This window comes from Felis catus, chromosome B2 (assembly GCF_018350175.1).
Source record: "Felis catus isolate Fca126 chromosome B2, F.catus_Fca126_mat1.0, whole genome shotgun sequence".
In the NCBI taxonomy this organism is placed as follows: Eukaryota; Metazoa; Chordata; class Mammalia; order Carnivora; family Felidae; genus Felis; species Felis catus.
Genome location: NC_058372.1, coordinates 66,450,334 through 66,466,538, shown reverse-complemented (window position 1 = coordinate 66,466,538; position 16,205 = coordinate 66,450,334). Strand labels below are relative to the sequence as shown.

The 16,205-nt window shown below is 37.5% G+C and overlaps 1 protein-coding gene across 8 annotated transcripts in view; it reads right to left on the bottom strand.

Annotated features, from left to right (window-relative positions):
- The window catches only part of CD109 (CD109 molecule), a 151,858-nt gene that overhangs the window by 60,039 nt on the left and 75,614 nt on the right, over window positions 1-16,205 (bottom strand). For all 8 annotated transcript variants that reach the window (XM_045057740.1, XM_045057742.1, XM_023254142.2 and 5 more), the window contains 9 exons: window positions 15,623-15,662; window positions 12,584-12,668; window positions 8,040-8,136; window positions 7,630-7,771; window positions 6,821-6,930; window positions 4,037-4,261; window positions 3,079-3,180; window positions 2,925-2,990; window positions 1,880-2,056 (listed from right to left, as the gene is read on the bottom strand). In XM_045057740.1, the coding sequence (XP_044913675.1) occupies window positions 1,880-2,056; window positions 2,925-2,990; window positions 3,079-3,180; window positions 4,037-4,261; window positions 6,821-6,930; window positions 7,630-7,771; window positions 8,040-8,136; window positions 12,584-12,668; window positions 15,623-15,662 (1,044 nt within the window). The remainder of the gene's footprint in view (window positions 1-1,879; window positions 2,057-2,924; window positions 2,991-3,078; window positions 3,181-4,036; window positions 4,262-6,820; window positions 6,931-7,629; window positions 7,772-8,039; window positions 8,137-12,583; window positions 12,669-15,622; window positions 15,663-16,205) is intronic.

The following is a 16,205-nucleotide window of genomic DNA, read 5'->3' as shown; positions in this document are numbered from 1 at the left end:
AACTTCTCCTGCCTTTTGTTTTAATGAAGTTGAATTCAATCTCTCTCCCCTATTGCAACAGTCTTGAATAAAGACTTGCCTGTTTAACTTGTCCAGTGAAATTTTTTATACATATACCCTTTATACCACTGTATCTAGTTTACTTTTAGTTTAAGTTTCCCCACGTATACCCAAAATGAAGGGGAGCAACATGTTCCAGCCTTGTACTTCTCACTCTTGACTCTGCGCCTCAGAGACCCTATGGCTTCCATGTACACTTACGAGTGGATGATTTCTAACCCTCCATCTCTTGTGCTTTCCACATCCCATCCAGTTCAGTCATTACCAAACATCCAAAAGACTCGTTAATTTTCCCTTGCTTAAATATATTCTATTTTCAAATTTGCAGTTTCTTTGTGAGTAATGGAATAAACATATAAAAAGTAGAGAAAGAGGGGCGCCTGGCTGGCTCAGTCAGTAGAACATGTGACTTTTAATCTCAGGGTTATATGTTTGAGCCCCACATTGGGTGTGGAGATTACCTAAAAATAAAAGTAGAGGGGCGCCTGGGTGGCTCAGTCGGTTAAGTGTCCGACTTCGGCTCAGGTCATGATCTCACGGTCCATGAGTTCGAGCCCCGCGTTGGGCTCTGTGCTGACAGCTCAGAGCCTGGAGCCTGCTTCAGATTCTGTGTCTCCCTCTCTCTCTGACCCTCCCCCATTCATGCTCTGTCTCTCCCTGCCTCAAAAATAAATAAAACGTTAAAAAATATCTTTGCAAATATAGCTGAAATTATATTTCTTATCTTTCATATCTAAGAAATTTCTTGGAATTATGTTATTTATATACTCTGCTTCCTCAAAGCCAACAACCTCTTACACTAAACTTTTTTAAAACTTGGTCTCACTTTCAAAGATATATGCCTTAAGTCCAACTCCTATTTTAGAATTCATCTTTGTTACGGGATTAATGGAATCACTACAAGTCAAAATTTGCTCTCTAAAAATAACAGAGCATACCATTATCTTTGAAAAAACTTTCCATAAAGTGAAAAATAGAAGTCTGTATTCTATTTTGACAAAATTAATTAACAACTGTCAACATAAGACATGTATGACTACTACAACCTCTCAGAAGTTTAACAAACTAAGCAAACAGAAATGCTATCAAAGAATTGTACTTGGCAAATCAATACTTTTAAACAATGATTATTTTTCCTAAAAAACCCTGAGAAGGCAGCAGCTCTCAGAACAATGGCTCATTTTATTATGCACTAGATGATTCAATTCCATCACGCACTCTTTCAGCCAGGTTACTTTTCAAAGTTGGGGTTCAAGGGGGCATCCCACACAAGCCATACACCTTAAGCTACAAAAATCCCTGGTGCTTTTGGAGATCAAACTCCACACAGATCTCCACATGCAAGGTAGCCAAGCGTCCTGTAAATCTGTCCTGGGTTAGATTCCAGGCCCATGAAACGGATAAACCAAATCTGGGCTCTGCTTCCACATATCACTGCTGACGGCCTCGTTCCCTACACGCGCTTCATTTCACTCTCATGCCAGCATCAGCACCACACAAATTCTGTATTGTTGCTGGAACTGCATGCCAGAACAATATCGACCCCGCCATTTGAGAAATCCTGAAATAACTTCAAGAAATTGAGTTCAAGTCTTAAAGCCAAGAATCATAACTTACAAATAAGACCCACACTGCCCAGTAACTCCACATGTGAAAATCCATATGTGGTAATAATACTGAAGGGATTTAACCATAGTTCTAGAAGTAAGTATAAATTTCTAACCAATGTTATTTAATGATACTTTTCTAAAGAAATATTGCATTTCTCAGACTTCACCAGTATGAAGTTTTCTTCTCACATCATTACCTTAAATCTTACCTTATTTTTAAAAACAAGCTGAACAGGAATTTTTAGAACATCATTTATAATTTCTCCATCATCTTCAATATAATACACAATAATACAGGCTTTTGGAGCCCAAGAATTTTCTGGTGTTAAAGAGAAGGCTGTTGAATTTTGCTTGCCTACAGCCACCAACTGTCCCCTGGATATTACCTGAAAAGAGTAGCAAGAAGAGTTTCATTTTATGCCAAAGCTAATGAGACTCTCAACTGCAGCTATATTTAACACAATTTTAACCATACACACAAACTGTTGACTTAAACCAACTTCAAAGCATTTTTCAGTGCAAGGAAACCTCCCTGACCAACAGAGAGAATATAAGCCAGGAAACAGAAAAGGATAAGATAAAGAAATAACTGACTGAGACATCAGTAGCTTCACAGTTAATTTATTTTTGAGTAGAGAATATAGAGCGCCACTGAGGAAAGCTGAATTAGAAAGATTCAAAGCTATGGGTAGCAATTTTTATTTTTTTGTTTTTCTCATACTTTATAATTTTCTACAATGAACTTATGTGGATTATCTCATAGAAACTTAAATTTTAAACATAATGCAAGATTTAATCACCCATCTTAAATTGGAAATGCAAATATAGGTGAAAAGAGAAAAAAGGATTTTGATTGCAATATAAAAAGGGCAGGCTAAAGGGTATGAGTGAATTTTAAAAATTAGTGAGTTTAGTCTAGGGGCGTCAGGGTGGCTCAGTCAGTTAAGTGTCTGATTCTTGGTTTCGGCTCTGGTCATGACCTCGTGATCTTTGAGTTCGAGCCCCCTGTTGGGCTCCACACTGATGGCACAGAGCCTGCTTGGGATTCTCTGTCTCTCCCTCTCTCTCTGCCTCCTCCCTGCTCACACACACTCTCTCTCTCTTTCTCTTTCTCTCTCTCTCAAAATAAAGAAATAAACTTTAAAAAATAAACATAAAAATTAGTGAGTTTCATATACACATAAGGGAGACATAAGGTAGCTCATTTGAGATGATTCTATAAGAGATAATAAATTTAGATTCTCTATTGATTACCATATAGCTTAACTCCTTCCTTAGTGGCTTGTTGCCACTAACCACCAACTCAAAAGGTGATCCCACCTAGAAAAAAAAAATCTTAATTAATGAATACACATTAATGACAAAAGAGTACAATTATATTGTAATTAAAAGTGACTGCACCCATTACCTTTATATTTTCATCTCTCGTTTTTAGCTGGATGTATGCTTTACTGGGAGACTTAAACATACCATGAACTGCCATGCTACTCACACTGTTAAGAAAAGAGGCCTATAACAAAAGAAAAGGGAGCTATAAATTTTCATCCTTAGTAACACCCTGAGAAAAAATACTATCTGTTTTACAATTCCTGAAAGGCAAATGCACTTTTCCTTTTTTCTCTCGTAGGAAAAATCTGTTCCCCAGCCATTGGCTCTTCATCATTTTATAGCTTATACTGTAAAGAAAGTGACAGCTTTAAAACACAGAAGAAGGTCTTCATCACCATGATCTAAGAGGAAAAAGCATAGTCCTAATTTATTTCAGAAACAAAAGCATATTATCAGGAAACTCTGTGAGAAGAGAGAACAAAATGAGAAAGGACTCCTTTCCTTCTCTCCACAACACACAGTCCATTTACAAGCAAGAAATCATGCCAGCCCATGTGATCTACCAATAGTGTGAAACTCAAAGGGCCAAACGTGTGGCAGAATCAAGTAATGAAAAGAAAGATATCAAGAATGGTTGGGGGTGGGGGGATCTCAAATGAGCCACTCTGAGAAGGAACTCAGCAAAAGAGTGTAGGTTTAAAAAAACATTTTCCTTTTTCATTTCAGCTTCTGCCAAAATACACTTCCAAATGATTGAAAACCAATCTAGGCTGGAATTTGGGGAGCTTCTTCATCATACCTTCAGATTGCTATATTTTACTGTGCTCTTCAGAATGAATTTATAAGGAAGCATTTCATCTACCCCTCACCCACTGTTATTAAATTACTTTTAACACTCCCCCATTTTTTAAAATAGAAACATGTGTCTACTTCCTACTTCCTGTGCACTTTGACCTCTAATAGGTTGAGTGCCTACCACGAGATTACAATTTTAATGATGTTGTTGCAGTAACATAATGATGAGAAACAGATGGCACCTCCAACTGTAGCTCATTGGAATCATCCAGGATTGGGAATTCAATTTTAAAGATTCCATTTTGAGGGACAGTATAATTTATGATCTGGACAGCTTCTAGTTCCTGGTTCCTGCTGCCCCATCTGCTCCAGTACTCGGAAGAGTTTTTCTGTGTTACTGTTATAACTACATTATTTCTTCTTTCTTCAAAAGTCAGTCGATTGCCATCAGCACGGGTTACCTTCACCTAATTGTCAAAACACAACAGTTTAAAAACGGGTAACAAGAAAAACAAAGAATTGAAGTTCAGTTGAATCTAGTTCCCATCTGTGCTACTCCCATGAAACTGAACTCTCAAAAACTGTTGGCAGTACCCTAACCTCCAGATGAAGCACTCTCTCTAGATAGCATCCAACACTACTGACCATTCCCTTCTTGATATTATTGCTTCTCTTGCCTTCCATGGCTCCACAACTGCCTTCTTTGTTCCAAAGCCCTCTTTCTGCATCCTCACAGTGTCTTTTTGGGTTCCTCCCTCCTTTCCCTAAATTGGGGAATTTGTCAAGGTCAAATTACCAGTTATCTGTGCTTCTCTTTTTCTCAAAGACCTCATCACTCTTACTGCTTTCCTCACCTTGCTCTGGAGCTCATACTCAAAACCTCCAAGTTCTACTTGCAGGAAATTTCTACTTGTATATCCCTGTCACCCCAAATTCAGCACATCTATAACTGAGCAACCATCTTGCCTCTTCTATTTTTGCTAACACCACAATTCTGCCGACTTAACATCTCTGGATTTCCCCCTCCCTCTTCCCACCTCCCAAATCCAATAAACACCGAGTCTTCTACTTCTCTCTTGCATCCTCTCCACTTGCACATCCATCCCCTTGAGGCTACTCGCCACCTCACTCCTGGGCTACAGCCATCCTCCTGCACATAGCCTGATCGGTCTCCCTGGACTACTGCTCTCACCATACCCCTCCAACATTCATAAGGCACCTAGGCTCTTCACTGACTAAAGCATAAAGTTCAAAACCATGCATGTGCCATTTAGGATCCTCTACAACTCCCCCCACTTCACCCCCTGTTTTCACTCTCACCACTCCAGGACACAAACTCCCTGCTACAATTGAACTGATCCGGGGGAAGGCACCTGAACTTGAGAAGCAAGGCTCTCACCTGTGTCTCAGCTCATCTCGCTCTCCATCTCCCACCCCTACACCAAACATTTAAAATCCTACTGATCTTTTGGGGTGCCTGGGTGGCTCAGGCAGTTAAGCATCTGACTTCAGCTCAGGTCATGATCTCACAGTTTGTGAGTTTGAGCCCTGCATCGGGCTCTGTGCTGACAGCTCAGAGCCGGGAGCCTGCTTCAGATTCCCTCTCTCTCTGTCCTTCCCCTGCTCACAATCTGTCTCTCCCTCTCTCTCAAAAACAAAACAAATACTTAAAAAATATTTTAAAAATAAAATGAAATCCTACTGATCTTTTAACAAATAGCTTACATCTTCCCCTTCCATAAAGCATCCTTTAATGACCCTCATCCCTATCCCAAGGACAACTCTTCCTCCCCAAACTCTCAATGTTTCACTCTATTCATTTGGAAGTTACCATTTGCAGCCTCAAGGGGTTTTTTCTTACCTTTTCAAACTAAATTATATGATCATTGAAATCAGGAATTATCTAAAACTTCTCTTGATCCATTCAACAAGAAGAGACAGCTTCTTTCTTTAAACCAGAGATCAGCAAACTATGGCGGGCAGGGAGGCCAAATCCAGTCTTTTTGTAAATAAAGTTTTATTAGACACAGCCACCCTCATTTGGTTACAAAGTAGTTACGGCTGCTTTCATGCTACAATGGCAGGGTTAGGTATCTGTCACAGAGATAATATGTCCCACAAAGCTAAAAAATATTTACTATCTAGTCCTTTGCAGAGGAAGTTTGCCAGCCCCTGCTTTAACTCACTACAGAAATGGGGACACCTGAGTGGCTCAGTTGGTTAAGCATCTGACTTTGGCCAGGTCATGATCTTATGGTTCATGAGTTCAAGCCCCGCATCAGGCTCTGTGCTGACAGCTCAGAGCCTGGAGCCTACTTCGGATTCTGTGTCTCCCTCTCTCTCTGCCCCTCCCCCACTTGTGCTCTGTCTCTCTGTCTGTCTGTCTCTCTCTCTCAAAAAATAAACATTAAAAAAAATTGTTTAAATCACTACAGAAATGTATTCATGACATTGACATTATCCTGCCTTAAATCATTATTTGTCACCATCACAAAAACTGTGAATCCAGGGTAGGGACTGGGTTCTTCTTAATTCTGTTAAGCCCCACCCAGCAACCTGCCTTGCACATTGCCAAAATTCACCTAATAAGTGTTAAACAATAATAATAATAATAATAATAATAATAATAATAATAATAAGTAGATTTGTTAATAATTTTTAATGCAACATCTTTGCTAGAACTAAAATTAGTCATTATGAAAATCAAACTGAAATTGAAATATTTTTACTAACATCTAATTCTTTCTAGTAATTTATAAAAGCTTTGATGTAGCAATCCAAATCTAACTTAAATTGCTTATTAAAATTTTTTTGAGGAAAATACTTCTTTTGGAAACTACTTTTTTAGAAAACTTAGACAAAGTTCATTTGGGAGCAATTCTATATATTTCACATATCTAAAGGGGAAAAGTAATTTATCTACTTTGGGCTTAATTTTTTTGAAAAGCACTGAAAATATTATCTGCCATTCTATTTCATTAAACTGAACTTACTGCTTTAGACCATTAATAAACATGCCAACTTACAGTGGCTGTAAAGTTCAGAGATGGCTTCAAGACAGTAGCATAATCAAAAAACTCAATGATGTAATCATGTTGCTTGAAAAATACATTAGAGCTTGCATTTCTTGAGATACCTGTTTTGGAAATTGCACCATTTAGAAAGTAAATGTTACACTTCACGAACAGCTTCTATGCATCAAATTTCTCTATCTAAGCTACTTCCCCAAGAAGCTAAGGTATCAGGGCACAGAAGCCTCATTCCCATACTGGCTTGGCCATGAAGAGAACTATACAGTTCTATTACATCCTCCATGGACCCCTCCTGAGCACCATTACTGCTATGTCCACCCACAACACGTACACTAAAAATGAAGGCCTTGACTGAGTCATCTTTTGCTCTTTCGGAGTTTGGTGAAAGCTGTTGATAGCAACAGAAAGATCCAAGTAATTAACTCTTATTTTATTACTGAGAGAGAAAATTGCTCATGAGCAGACAAGAGCTCAGAAGATGTTAAATGACTAAGAAAAAACAAAACAAAACAGAAGATGGTTAGTCAGCTGAATAGTTTATGTAGTTTTCAGGTTGAAAAGAAAGAGCAGAAATGGAGAAAATTACAAATACCTATTACATGTGGTTGAAAGATAGACTGTCATAGAAAATAAGTTCCCCTTCCTTATGAAAACATTCTGCAAGAGACATTAATTAATAGTCATGACACATTCAGCATTAAGTAGCATCTTTACAAAGGACCCCAAATGAATGTGCTAGTTACAATAAGAAGAGAGAAGAGCACCTTGTAAATAACTTTACCTTCACTTCAAAGTCTACAAACCTGTAAGTGATTCTGTCACTGTGGCTAAAATTTCCACCGGCCCAGGGGAAGACAGATACATGTATTCAGAAAACCCTTCTGAAAAATCCATTACTTTCTTCATTTCTTCATCATTAAAAGAGAAGTTTGCAGATCCATTTATCTGTTTTGTTTAAAATAATTCAATTTTACTCTTCACTTTAGCAATTCAAATTTTAGAAATACAACTCAAACTAAGTCACAAAAATTTGATAGTTCTGGTTCCATTTTAATCACTATAAAAGGGTAAATTCTCATTTGTCCAATGCCAGAAAACTCTTGATTTTATTACATTCAATTTTTTCTTAATTCAGTATGAAATCTTATTTCTATAAAAATCATCACTTATTGTGTTTCCCCATTTGAAGTTATAAGATCTCTGCAGAAGTTACCTTAAAATTTTTCGTAATATTTTTCTTCCTGCCCCAAAAGGATAAAGGTAAAAATGTAAGTGTTACATCTCCTTTCACTGGCTTCCCGTATGTATACCTGAAAAATAATAAATGGTTTTTTCTACATTTTCAACTTGATATTCTCAAAATAGCACATGAAAATATTACTTTCAACAGCATACACTGGCAATCCAACTTAAAAGAATTATGTTTTTAAAGATACTCTCACTGCAAATTTTTAAAAGTAAACATAGCTTGGAATATCCTTAATAAATGGCGAACCTTGAAACTAAGTCTCCAAAATGAGAAGACTTTTAACTACAATACTTCAAAACCGTTCATAATACATACTTTACCTCTAACCATTTTAGAGACTCCAGAAAATCTAATCATAACTGCAAGTGACAGTTTCCTGTCCAAAGATCTTTTTTGAATCACGAAAATGTTTTATTCCTAGAAGTCTGAACTGGCCCATTAACTGTGTGCCCAGGACACGTCGCAGCTTTTGAACATTTTTAAATGTTAGTTGAAATTTCAATTGCCCAAGGCCCATTGTTGCACGTTCTGGTATTAACCAGGAGGGTTTACTAGACCAAACATACTGGAGCACCAAAATGTGCTCATGGCTATCAAAACTTGGATTTTTGCAGAAAAATGTAAAAGAAGAGTCATTTTCTTTACCCATAGTACCAAAATTATCTTTTTGAATCAAATCGCATCTCTGCTGCTTTACATTCCATATATTAATTTTATTCCTCTCATGATGGGAAATCTCTTCATGTGAAACAGAGAGGTAGTCTTTGGTAAACCATTTTACTGCCAGAAAGCCTTTTTTAAAATGTGTTTCCTGGGTTCCTTCCATCTCTATTGTGTAATAAATGCTTGGCCAAACACGGAAGTCAATTTTGCTTTGCACTCTATAAATCTAACAGTAAACTCCTGTTTCCTGAATCCATTAGTTGAACGTGGAAACAGCCCCTCATCTGGATCAACTCAACTCAAAAGCCAATGGTAAAATATAGCACATTCCAAATTAAGGAGAATAAAACAAATCCATTTTCAAATGTATCACCCAAATGAAGACAGTAAAGTTAGTGATAATCCTGCTCAGCAACTTCAGCACCAATTCATTCATTCAAAAGAGAGTCCTCAAACTTAGTATTGCTTTGTGCCTTGTTAAAGACTAAATAAATGAATAACCAGGATACCAGGACATAATACTGTAAAAGAGTTATATCACATGATCGTACAGGGGGCTTGAAAATCCAGACATAATTTAAGGTATTCTCAGACACAAATATTTTTTTTGTTGTTGTTTAAATGTCAAGCAGATTTAGCTTTCTACACCCTAAGTTAATAATTGGGAAACAAGGATACTGACACTTATTGTCCTAAATAAATCTGGAAGCATTTGGAATAAACTAATGATTCAGAAAATAATAGTTTGGCAACATTTAAAAAAGCAAATCACACATATTCTAGGACCGTATCATTAACAAAACAAGGATTTTTTTTAAACAGCCATAGGACAAAAGATTTACAAAACGATACATAAAAAATTGAACCTATCAATTTTTCTCCCACTTTTTTTTCCATGTCATTTCCAGGATACAAATGTCTCAATTCATCAAATAATAAATACATTTAAATAAACTTTAGATTAAAGAATATTTTTTTAATTTTACTGTCTGCAGAATATACAGAAATAACTAGATGTGTGCTATGTTATTTTCTTTACAGTCCTCTAGAACTTTCTGTGGTTAGCAGAAAAGAGTCCATTATTTATTTTAATGAGGTGGGAATAGTGAGCAGATGTTCACATCAAAGCTAATAAACAAATGCAGATTTTTATTCATATCAATTAAAGATTTCAAAAGAAAAAAAAAAAAGACTGTTAACCTTCTCTGGGAAATTTCCAGCAATGCTCTTCACATTAACTATGCCTCAATGGGACAGATGGCTACTAGCAAAAGAAAAGCCCAAACTGTTTAGCGTCTGCTCATAGGATCATCATCCCCATCATCATTTCCATCTTTTCTGGGACACAGTATTTATAGAATAGGCCTATGCCAATTTTTATAGACTGATAAAAGACTCAGCTGGTCAAAAGATTTCCTTAATCTGTTGCAAAGATATACAGTATATCCTCAATGTGAATGTAAGCCAGCCTCCTACAATTATGTAAGCCAATTCCTTGCAACAATCTCTTAATATATATCTTCTACTGGCTCTACTTTTCCGGTGGAACCTTGGCTGATACACATACTAACGAAAATGATGTGAGTACAATGTGGTGAATGCTAAAGAAATACTAGGGGCCATCACTATGGTCATGCTGTCCTCAGGCATCAGTATTTCAAAGAGGCTTAACAAACAAGAATCAGGATAAAACTACAAGGGTTCTTTTTTTTTTTTAATCTAATTGGTTTTATTAAGCGATTCATGAATCAGTGGCATCCCCTCTAGCAAGTAAAGAGATGCTCCTGTAAGGGTTCTTACTACACTAGCGGGGAGGAGGGTGTCAAGAGACCCACGCTCCCTAAAATTATATATAAAACTTTCTGAAGAGTTAGCAGAATTTAAGAATCACTGTTTTAACTGATTGTAGTGAATCCCTGGCACAGCCCTTGGAAAACCAGAAACAGAAGCAAAGAAGGCATCCATACTCAACCTAATCCGCAAGGACCCTGATGGTCTGTGTAGATTTGTACTCACTGTTTTATAAACACTAGTCAAGAAACTCAAAATAAAACCCAGACAGAATCCTCAGCCTTTAGCTAAGATCAAGGGCAGGATAATCATGTAAAATGCAGGCATTTATGTGTTTTCTAAACCATAAGTCCATCCATGGTACCCAAATTCATATTGCAAGCCACCTCTTAGTTGAACAGAGGCAGAAAACTAAGTTGTATATAAATTGTAGACACATTTTTGCCTTTGTGTGTTGCATGGTTTTCACATGGGTTTTTTTGACAAATAAAATCTGAAGCAGAGGTCCTCAGAACGTTTTGTCTGTGGGCTGCTTCCACAGGAGACTCACACCCATCACTGCCACTGTCACAAATCCTCACCAAGAGAGGAATATGGTGATGAGCAAGCAGTAAGAGGGAGTCTAGTGTCTATGAGATATTACAAATAAAGTCTGAAACTAAATACATTTCAGAAATCAAAGCACAGCTACTGACCCATCAAAAGTGAGAGCTACAGAAGGTCAGTCCTGGAATAAGCCCAGCCCACACTTTTTGAGAACCACTAGTCTGGGACTCTGAGGATGCTTTTTGCCTTAGTAAAACGAAATGCGATCTGTCCGAGCCACCGGATCAAAATCATGAGCGCCATGATACATCTGTCATATGGGGGGGGGGGGGGGGGGTTGGAATCTCTCTGTGTACATCTGCTGAAATGATGAGGAGTGTGAACTATTTACTCATTTTCTAACTGCAATAAGAAAACCAAATCCCTCCCCCATGATTCAACCTCCATTGTTGATAGAAAAAAAAAATTAGGATTTAAGAAGAGGTAGGGCGCCTAGATGGCTCAGTTGTTATGCATGTGACTTGGGCTCAGGTCATGCATGATCTCACTGTTCATGAGTTTGAGTCCACATCAGGTGAGCTCGAGCCCCACTTTGGGTGAGTCCCACTTCTCTCTTTCTCTCTCCCTGTCTCCCTCTCTCTCTCTGCCCCTGGCTCACTTGCACCCTCTCTCTCTCTCAAAAAAGAAAAAAAAAAAAAAAGTAGGAGGGCCTGGGTGGCTCAGTCAGTTGAGCATCTGACTTTGGCTCAGGTCATAATCTCAGTCTCACAGGGTTTGAGCCCTGCATCAGGCTCTGTGCTGACAGCTCAGAGCTTGGAGCCTGTTTCATGTTCTGTGTCTCCATCTCTCTCTCTGCTCCTTCCCTGCTTGTGCTCTGTCTCTGTCCTTCAAAAATAAATAAACATTAAAAAAAAATTTTTTTTTAATTTTTTTTTTTAACGTTTATTTATTTTTGGGACAGAGAGAGACAGAGCATGAACGGGGGAGGGGCAGAGAGAGAGGGAGACACAGAATCAGAAACAGGCTCCAGGCTCTGAGCCATCAGCCCAGAGCCTGACGCGGGGCTCGAACTCACGGACCGCGAGATCGTGACCTCGCTGAAGTTGGACGCTTAACCGACTGCGCCACCCAGGCGCCCCTAAAAAAAAATTTTTTTTTAAAGAAGAGGTAAGTAGCCTCTATCCTCTATGTCAGCTGAATTAAGAATGAAGATACAACTTTCTTTTTTAATCTGGAACAATCTATAATATAGATCCCCTGACTCGTCTGAGAAAGACAGTTGTTCATGGGAAATATTTTAGGACTGGATCAGCTTGGAAGCAGACAGATGGGTGCGAAGAACTGTGCAGACATGTTCCATGCTTAATTATTTAATACAGATATTTGTTTCCTGCCCATTGGGGTATTTTAATAAGCAGAACATTGTGCTAACACTCTGGAGTATATAATGAGCTCTCTGTCAGACAGTTTTATAACAGCATTATCCATAAAAAAAAAATGATACTTACTTTGCTGTGACAGTACCATTTAAGCTCTTAGAATTCAAAGAACAGTATAATGGTGTCTGCAAAGTAACTTCAAATTTTGGTAATACTGGAAAAGAGAAGCAAGGATAAATATCTTAATCTATTTTACTATCATTTTTAGCTTAACAAAATAAAGACTAAATAGTTCTAAAGGAGTCAACAATCCATACTCTTTGAACCTAGATTCCTTAGAATCCAAACACACATTAACACAGATGAAAAGCACTGCAGTTCACCCTTACAAGGCTGGTGATGGACAGTGACAGTGGGGGCCAGTTGGTGTGGACGCTTGTGTCAGTGGAAGATTCTCATCAATAGAATCTAAATTGTATCCAGAACCCTAGATGCTAAGGCATCTGAATGCTGGGAGACCAGGCATTCATTCAACCATCACCCATCAGTGTTGCCTTACGGTGTATTAAAATACTTGCACATCACATGTGCTTCTACCGCAGCCCCTTCCCTAGGACCATTCTCCAACTTGGTTACTAAAAGCACATCTTGGGGCCCCAAGACTCTCCCTCTACGTGTGCTACATATGCAGCCATGCAGAATCTTTATTTTTGGAGGCAATCAAAGGCAAATCTTGTGACAGTCTAATTTAATGAATTGCTATGAAGAGAAAGTTATGTAGTAGAATTTCTAAGTTAATCACTAAGATATAGCTACAAAGTAATGATGCTTCTTGTGTGACAGTGATTCCTTTTGGCAATCCCAAAGCTAAAAACCTCCACTTTGGTCAGCTTTATATAATCAAGATATGAGATATTTTACAAATATGAACACTATTTGATATAAAGCATACCATCAGAGTAAAAAAAATTTTGTATCCTTCCAGTCTAATAGAAATGTTTTTCTCTAACTTCACTAGCTATGAAGAAGAAATAGATCAGTCTCATTACAAAGCATCCCACCGTTCAATTAATATAAGAAAAGTATCAAGGAGACCAATGCATCAACAATATAGATCAGACCTCCAGCTCCAAACCAGGCCAAAGGCCCTTAGTCTGTCAAGAAAGCCAAAAAAGGCCAGGAAAGCCAAAAGAGCCACACGATCCTCTCAGAAGTGGAATTTCCTTAGAATAAAGAATTCTGATGTCCCCTCCTCAAACATCATAGGTTGGCAATCAATTCCCCACCTCTATCATATCCAATTCAACAACATATAACCACCCAGCACCACCTCTATGTGAAATGAAAATAGCCTAGGGGCGCCTGGGTAGCTCAGTTACTTATGCCTCAGACTTTTGATACAGGCTTGGGTCATGATCTCACAGCTCTTGGGATTGAGCCCCACGTTGGGCTCTGTGCTGACAGTGCAGAGCCTGCTCGGGATTCTCTCTTTCCCACTTTCTCTGCCCTTCCCCTGCTTCCTCTCTCTCTCTCTCAAAATAAATAAACATTTTTTAAAAATAAAAAATAAAGTTAAAAAATAGCCTATAAAAAACCTTGGCCACCTCCAATTTATTCTTTTAGGTCAGGGCTCTTCAAAAGAAATAAAATGTGAGCCACGTATAATTTTAAATTTCTAATAGCCACATTTAAGAAGTAAAAAGAAGCAGGTGAAGTTAATTTTTGTAACATTTTATTTAATGCCACATGCCTAAAATATTATCATTTCAACATGTACTCGATATAAAAAGTTATTATTAATGAGCTCTTTTCCTTTCTTCTTTTTGTACTAAGTCTTCAAAATTTGGTCTTTTACCCACTTAGAGCACATCTCCACTTGGACTAGCCACACTTCAAGCACTCAATAGCTACATGTGGTAAGTGACCCCCAAAGTGAAAGATTAGGGGGTAGTAAATGGTAACCAGCATGAGCTAAGAATAGTTTTTACATTTTTAATTTGTTGGAAAAAATCAAAAGACAAATATTTTATGATGTGAAAATTATAGGAAACTTTAATTTCTGTGTCTATAAATAAAATTTCTCTAGATCACAGCCACATTCACTCACATATTGTTATGATTGCTTCCTGCTACAATAGCAAAGTTGAATAGTTATGACAGAGACCTATGGCCCACAAAACCTATTACTATTTGGCCCTTCTTTTTTTTTTAAGTTTTATTTATTTTTGAGAGAGAAAGCATTAGCAGGGGAGGGGCAGAGAGAGAGGGAGACAGAGAATCCGAAGTAGGCTGTGCGCTGACAGCAGACAGCCCAATGCAGGGCTTGAACTCACGTACCGTGAGGCTCCGACCTGAGTTGAAGTCGGACACTTGTCCAACTGAGCCATTCAGGCGCCCCAATATCTGGCCCTTTCTAGAAAAAAAAATTTGCTGACCCCTGTTCTAGGGAATCAGGAGACTTAGGAAGTGACAGTGCTATATAAGATATGTGGAGCCTGAGCCACAAAAGTGTAAACAAACTACTTTCCAGAATTTCTATTCCCTGAATGAGACACAATGTCAAAAAGTGACACAAATCAAATGAAAAAGCTCATGTGTAACCTCAAAATAGCCATTCAAGTTATAACTAATAGTGAGATCCTATACTTTCATGCTCATCTTTCCTTCCCCTCCAACCACCAACAAAATAGTTGGGCCACACTGTTTTTATGTGTGCATGACTGTGATATAAACATGACAACTGCAAGAAGAGTATTTACTCAAATTAAACAGTCTTACCAATTGGCAAAACAGATTTACCAGTTAAACAGATTGTCTTTACCAAAGCTGACCAAATGAAAAATATGGGAAATAACTAATGTTATGTTTTTAAAAATTACAAATCTTTAAATATGTTAAGATCACAACCAAGTACAAAAAAGAAAAATTATGCATAAGAAAGACCATATAATGAGACTATAGGTGATCTGTTTCCTACATTTTTTTCTTTACAACGACCTTTTATATCTTTTAAAAAAGAAAAAAAATACATTAGGTCTGTAAGAAACGCCAGGATTTTACTTTCACTAGGATTTTTACTTTAAATAACATATCTCTTAGAAATTTCTCTTATCTCTGCGAAAAGTAACAAATATTTTTTTCCTTCAAAATAAACCAAAGAACTCTTACCATATTCTGAAACCTGAAATGATTGATAATATGTCTGGTCCTATTGGGAGGAAGAAAAAAAAAGACAAGAAAACACGTGAGTTCTTATTTACTTATTTTGCTTGCTTACTTACCTGTATTAAAAAGATTCAGAAAATTATTTTTAACTGTATTTATAATGATTTAATGAGCAAAACAGTTTGTTTTAATTTCTGGAAGTTTATTTTTAGTCATCCACAACATGAAGCCTATGAGATTTCTTGATTTTTTCTTGTCAATGTACTATCATAAAAAGATGGCCTGTTTCGGGGCACCTGGGTGGCTCAGTCGGTTAAGCATCCAAACTCGGCTCAGGTCATGATCTCATGGTCTGTGGGTTTGAATCGCAAGTCAGGCTCTGTGCTGAAAGCTCAGAGCCTGGAGCCTGCTTTGGATTTTGTGTCTCCCTCTCTCTCTGCTACTCCCCTCAAAAAATAAATAAATAAACATTGCAAAAAAATATTTTTTAAAAAATGACCTATCTATATTTCACTGCATTTGAACAAATTGCTTAATTTGACTTCCATCATTTGTAAAATGAACACTAAATTAGATAGTTTAGGAA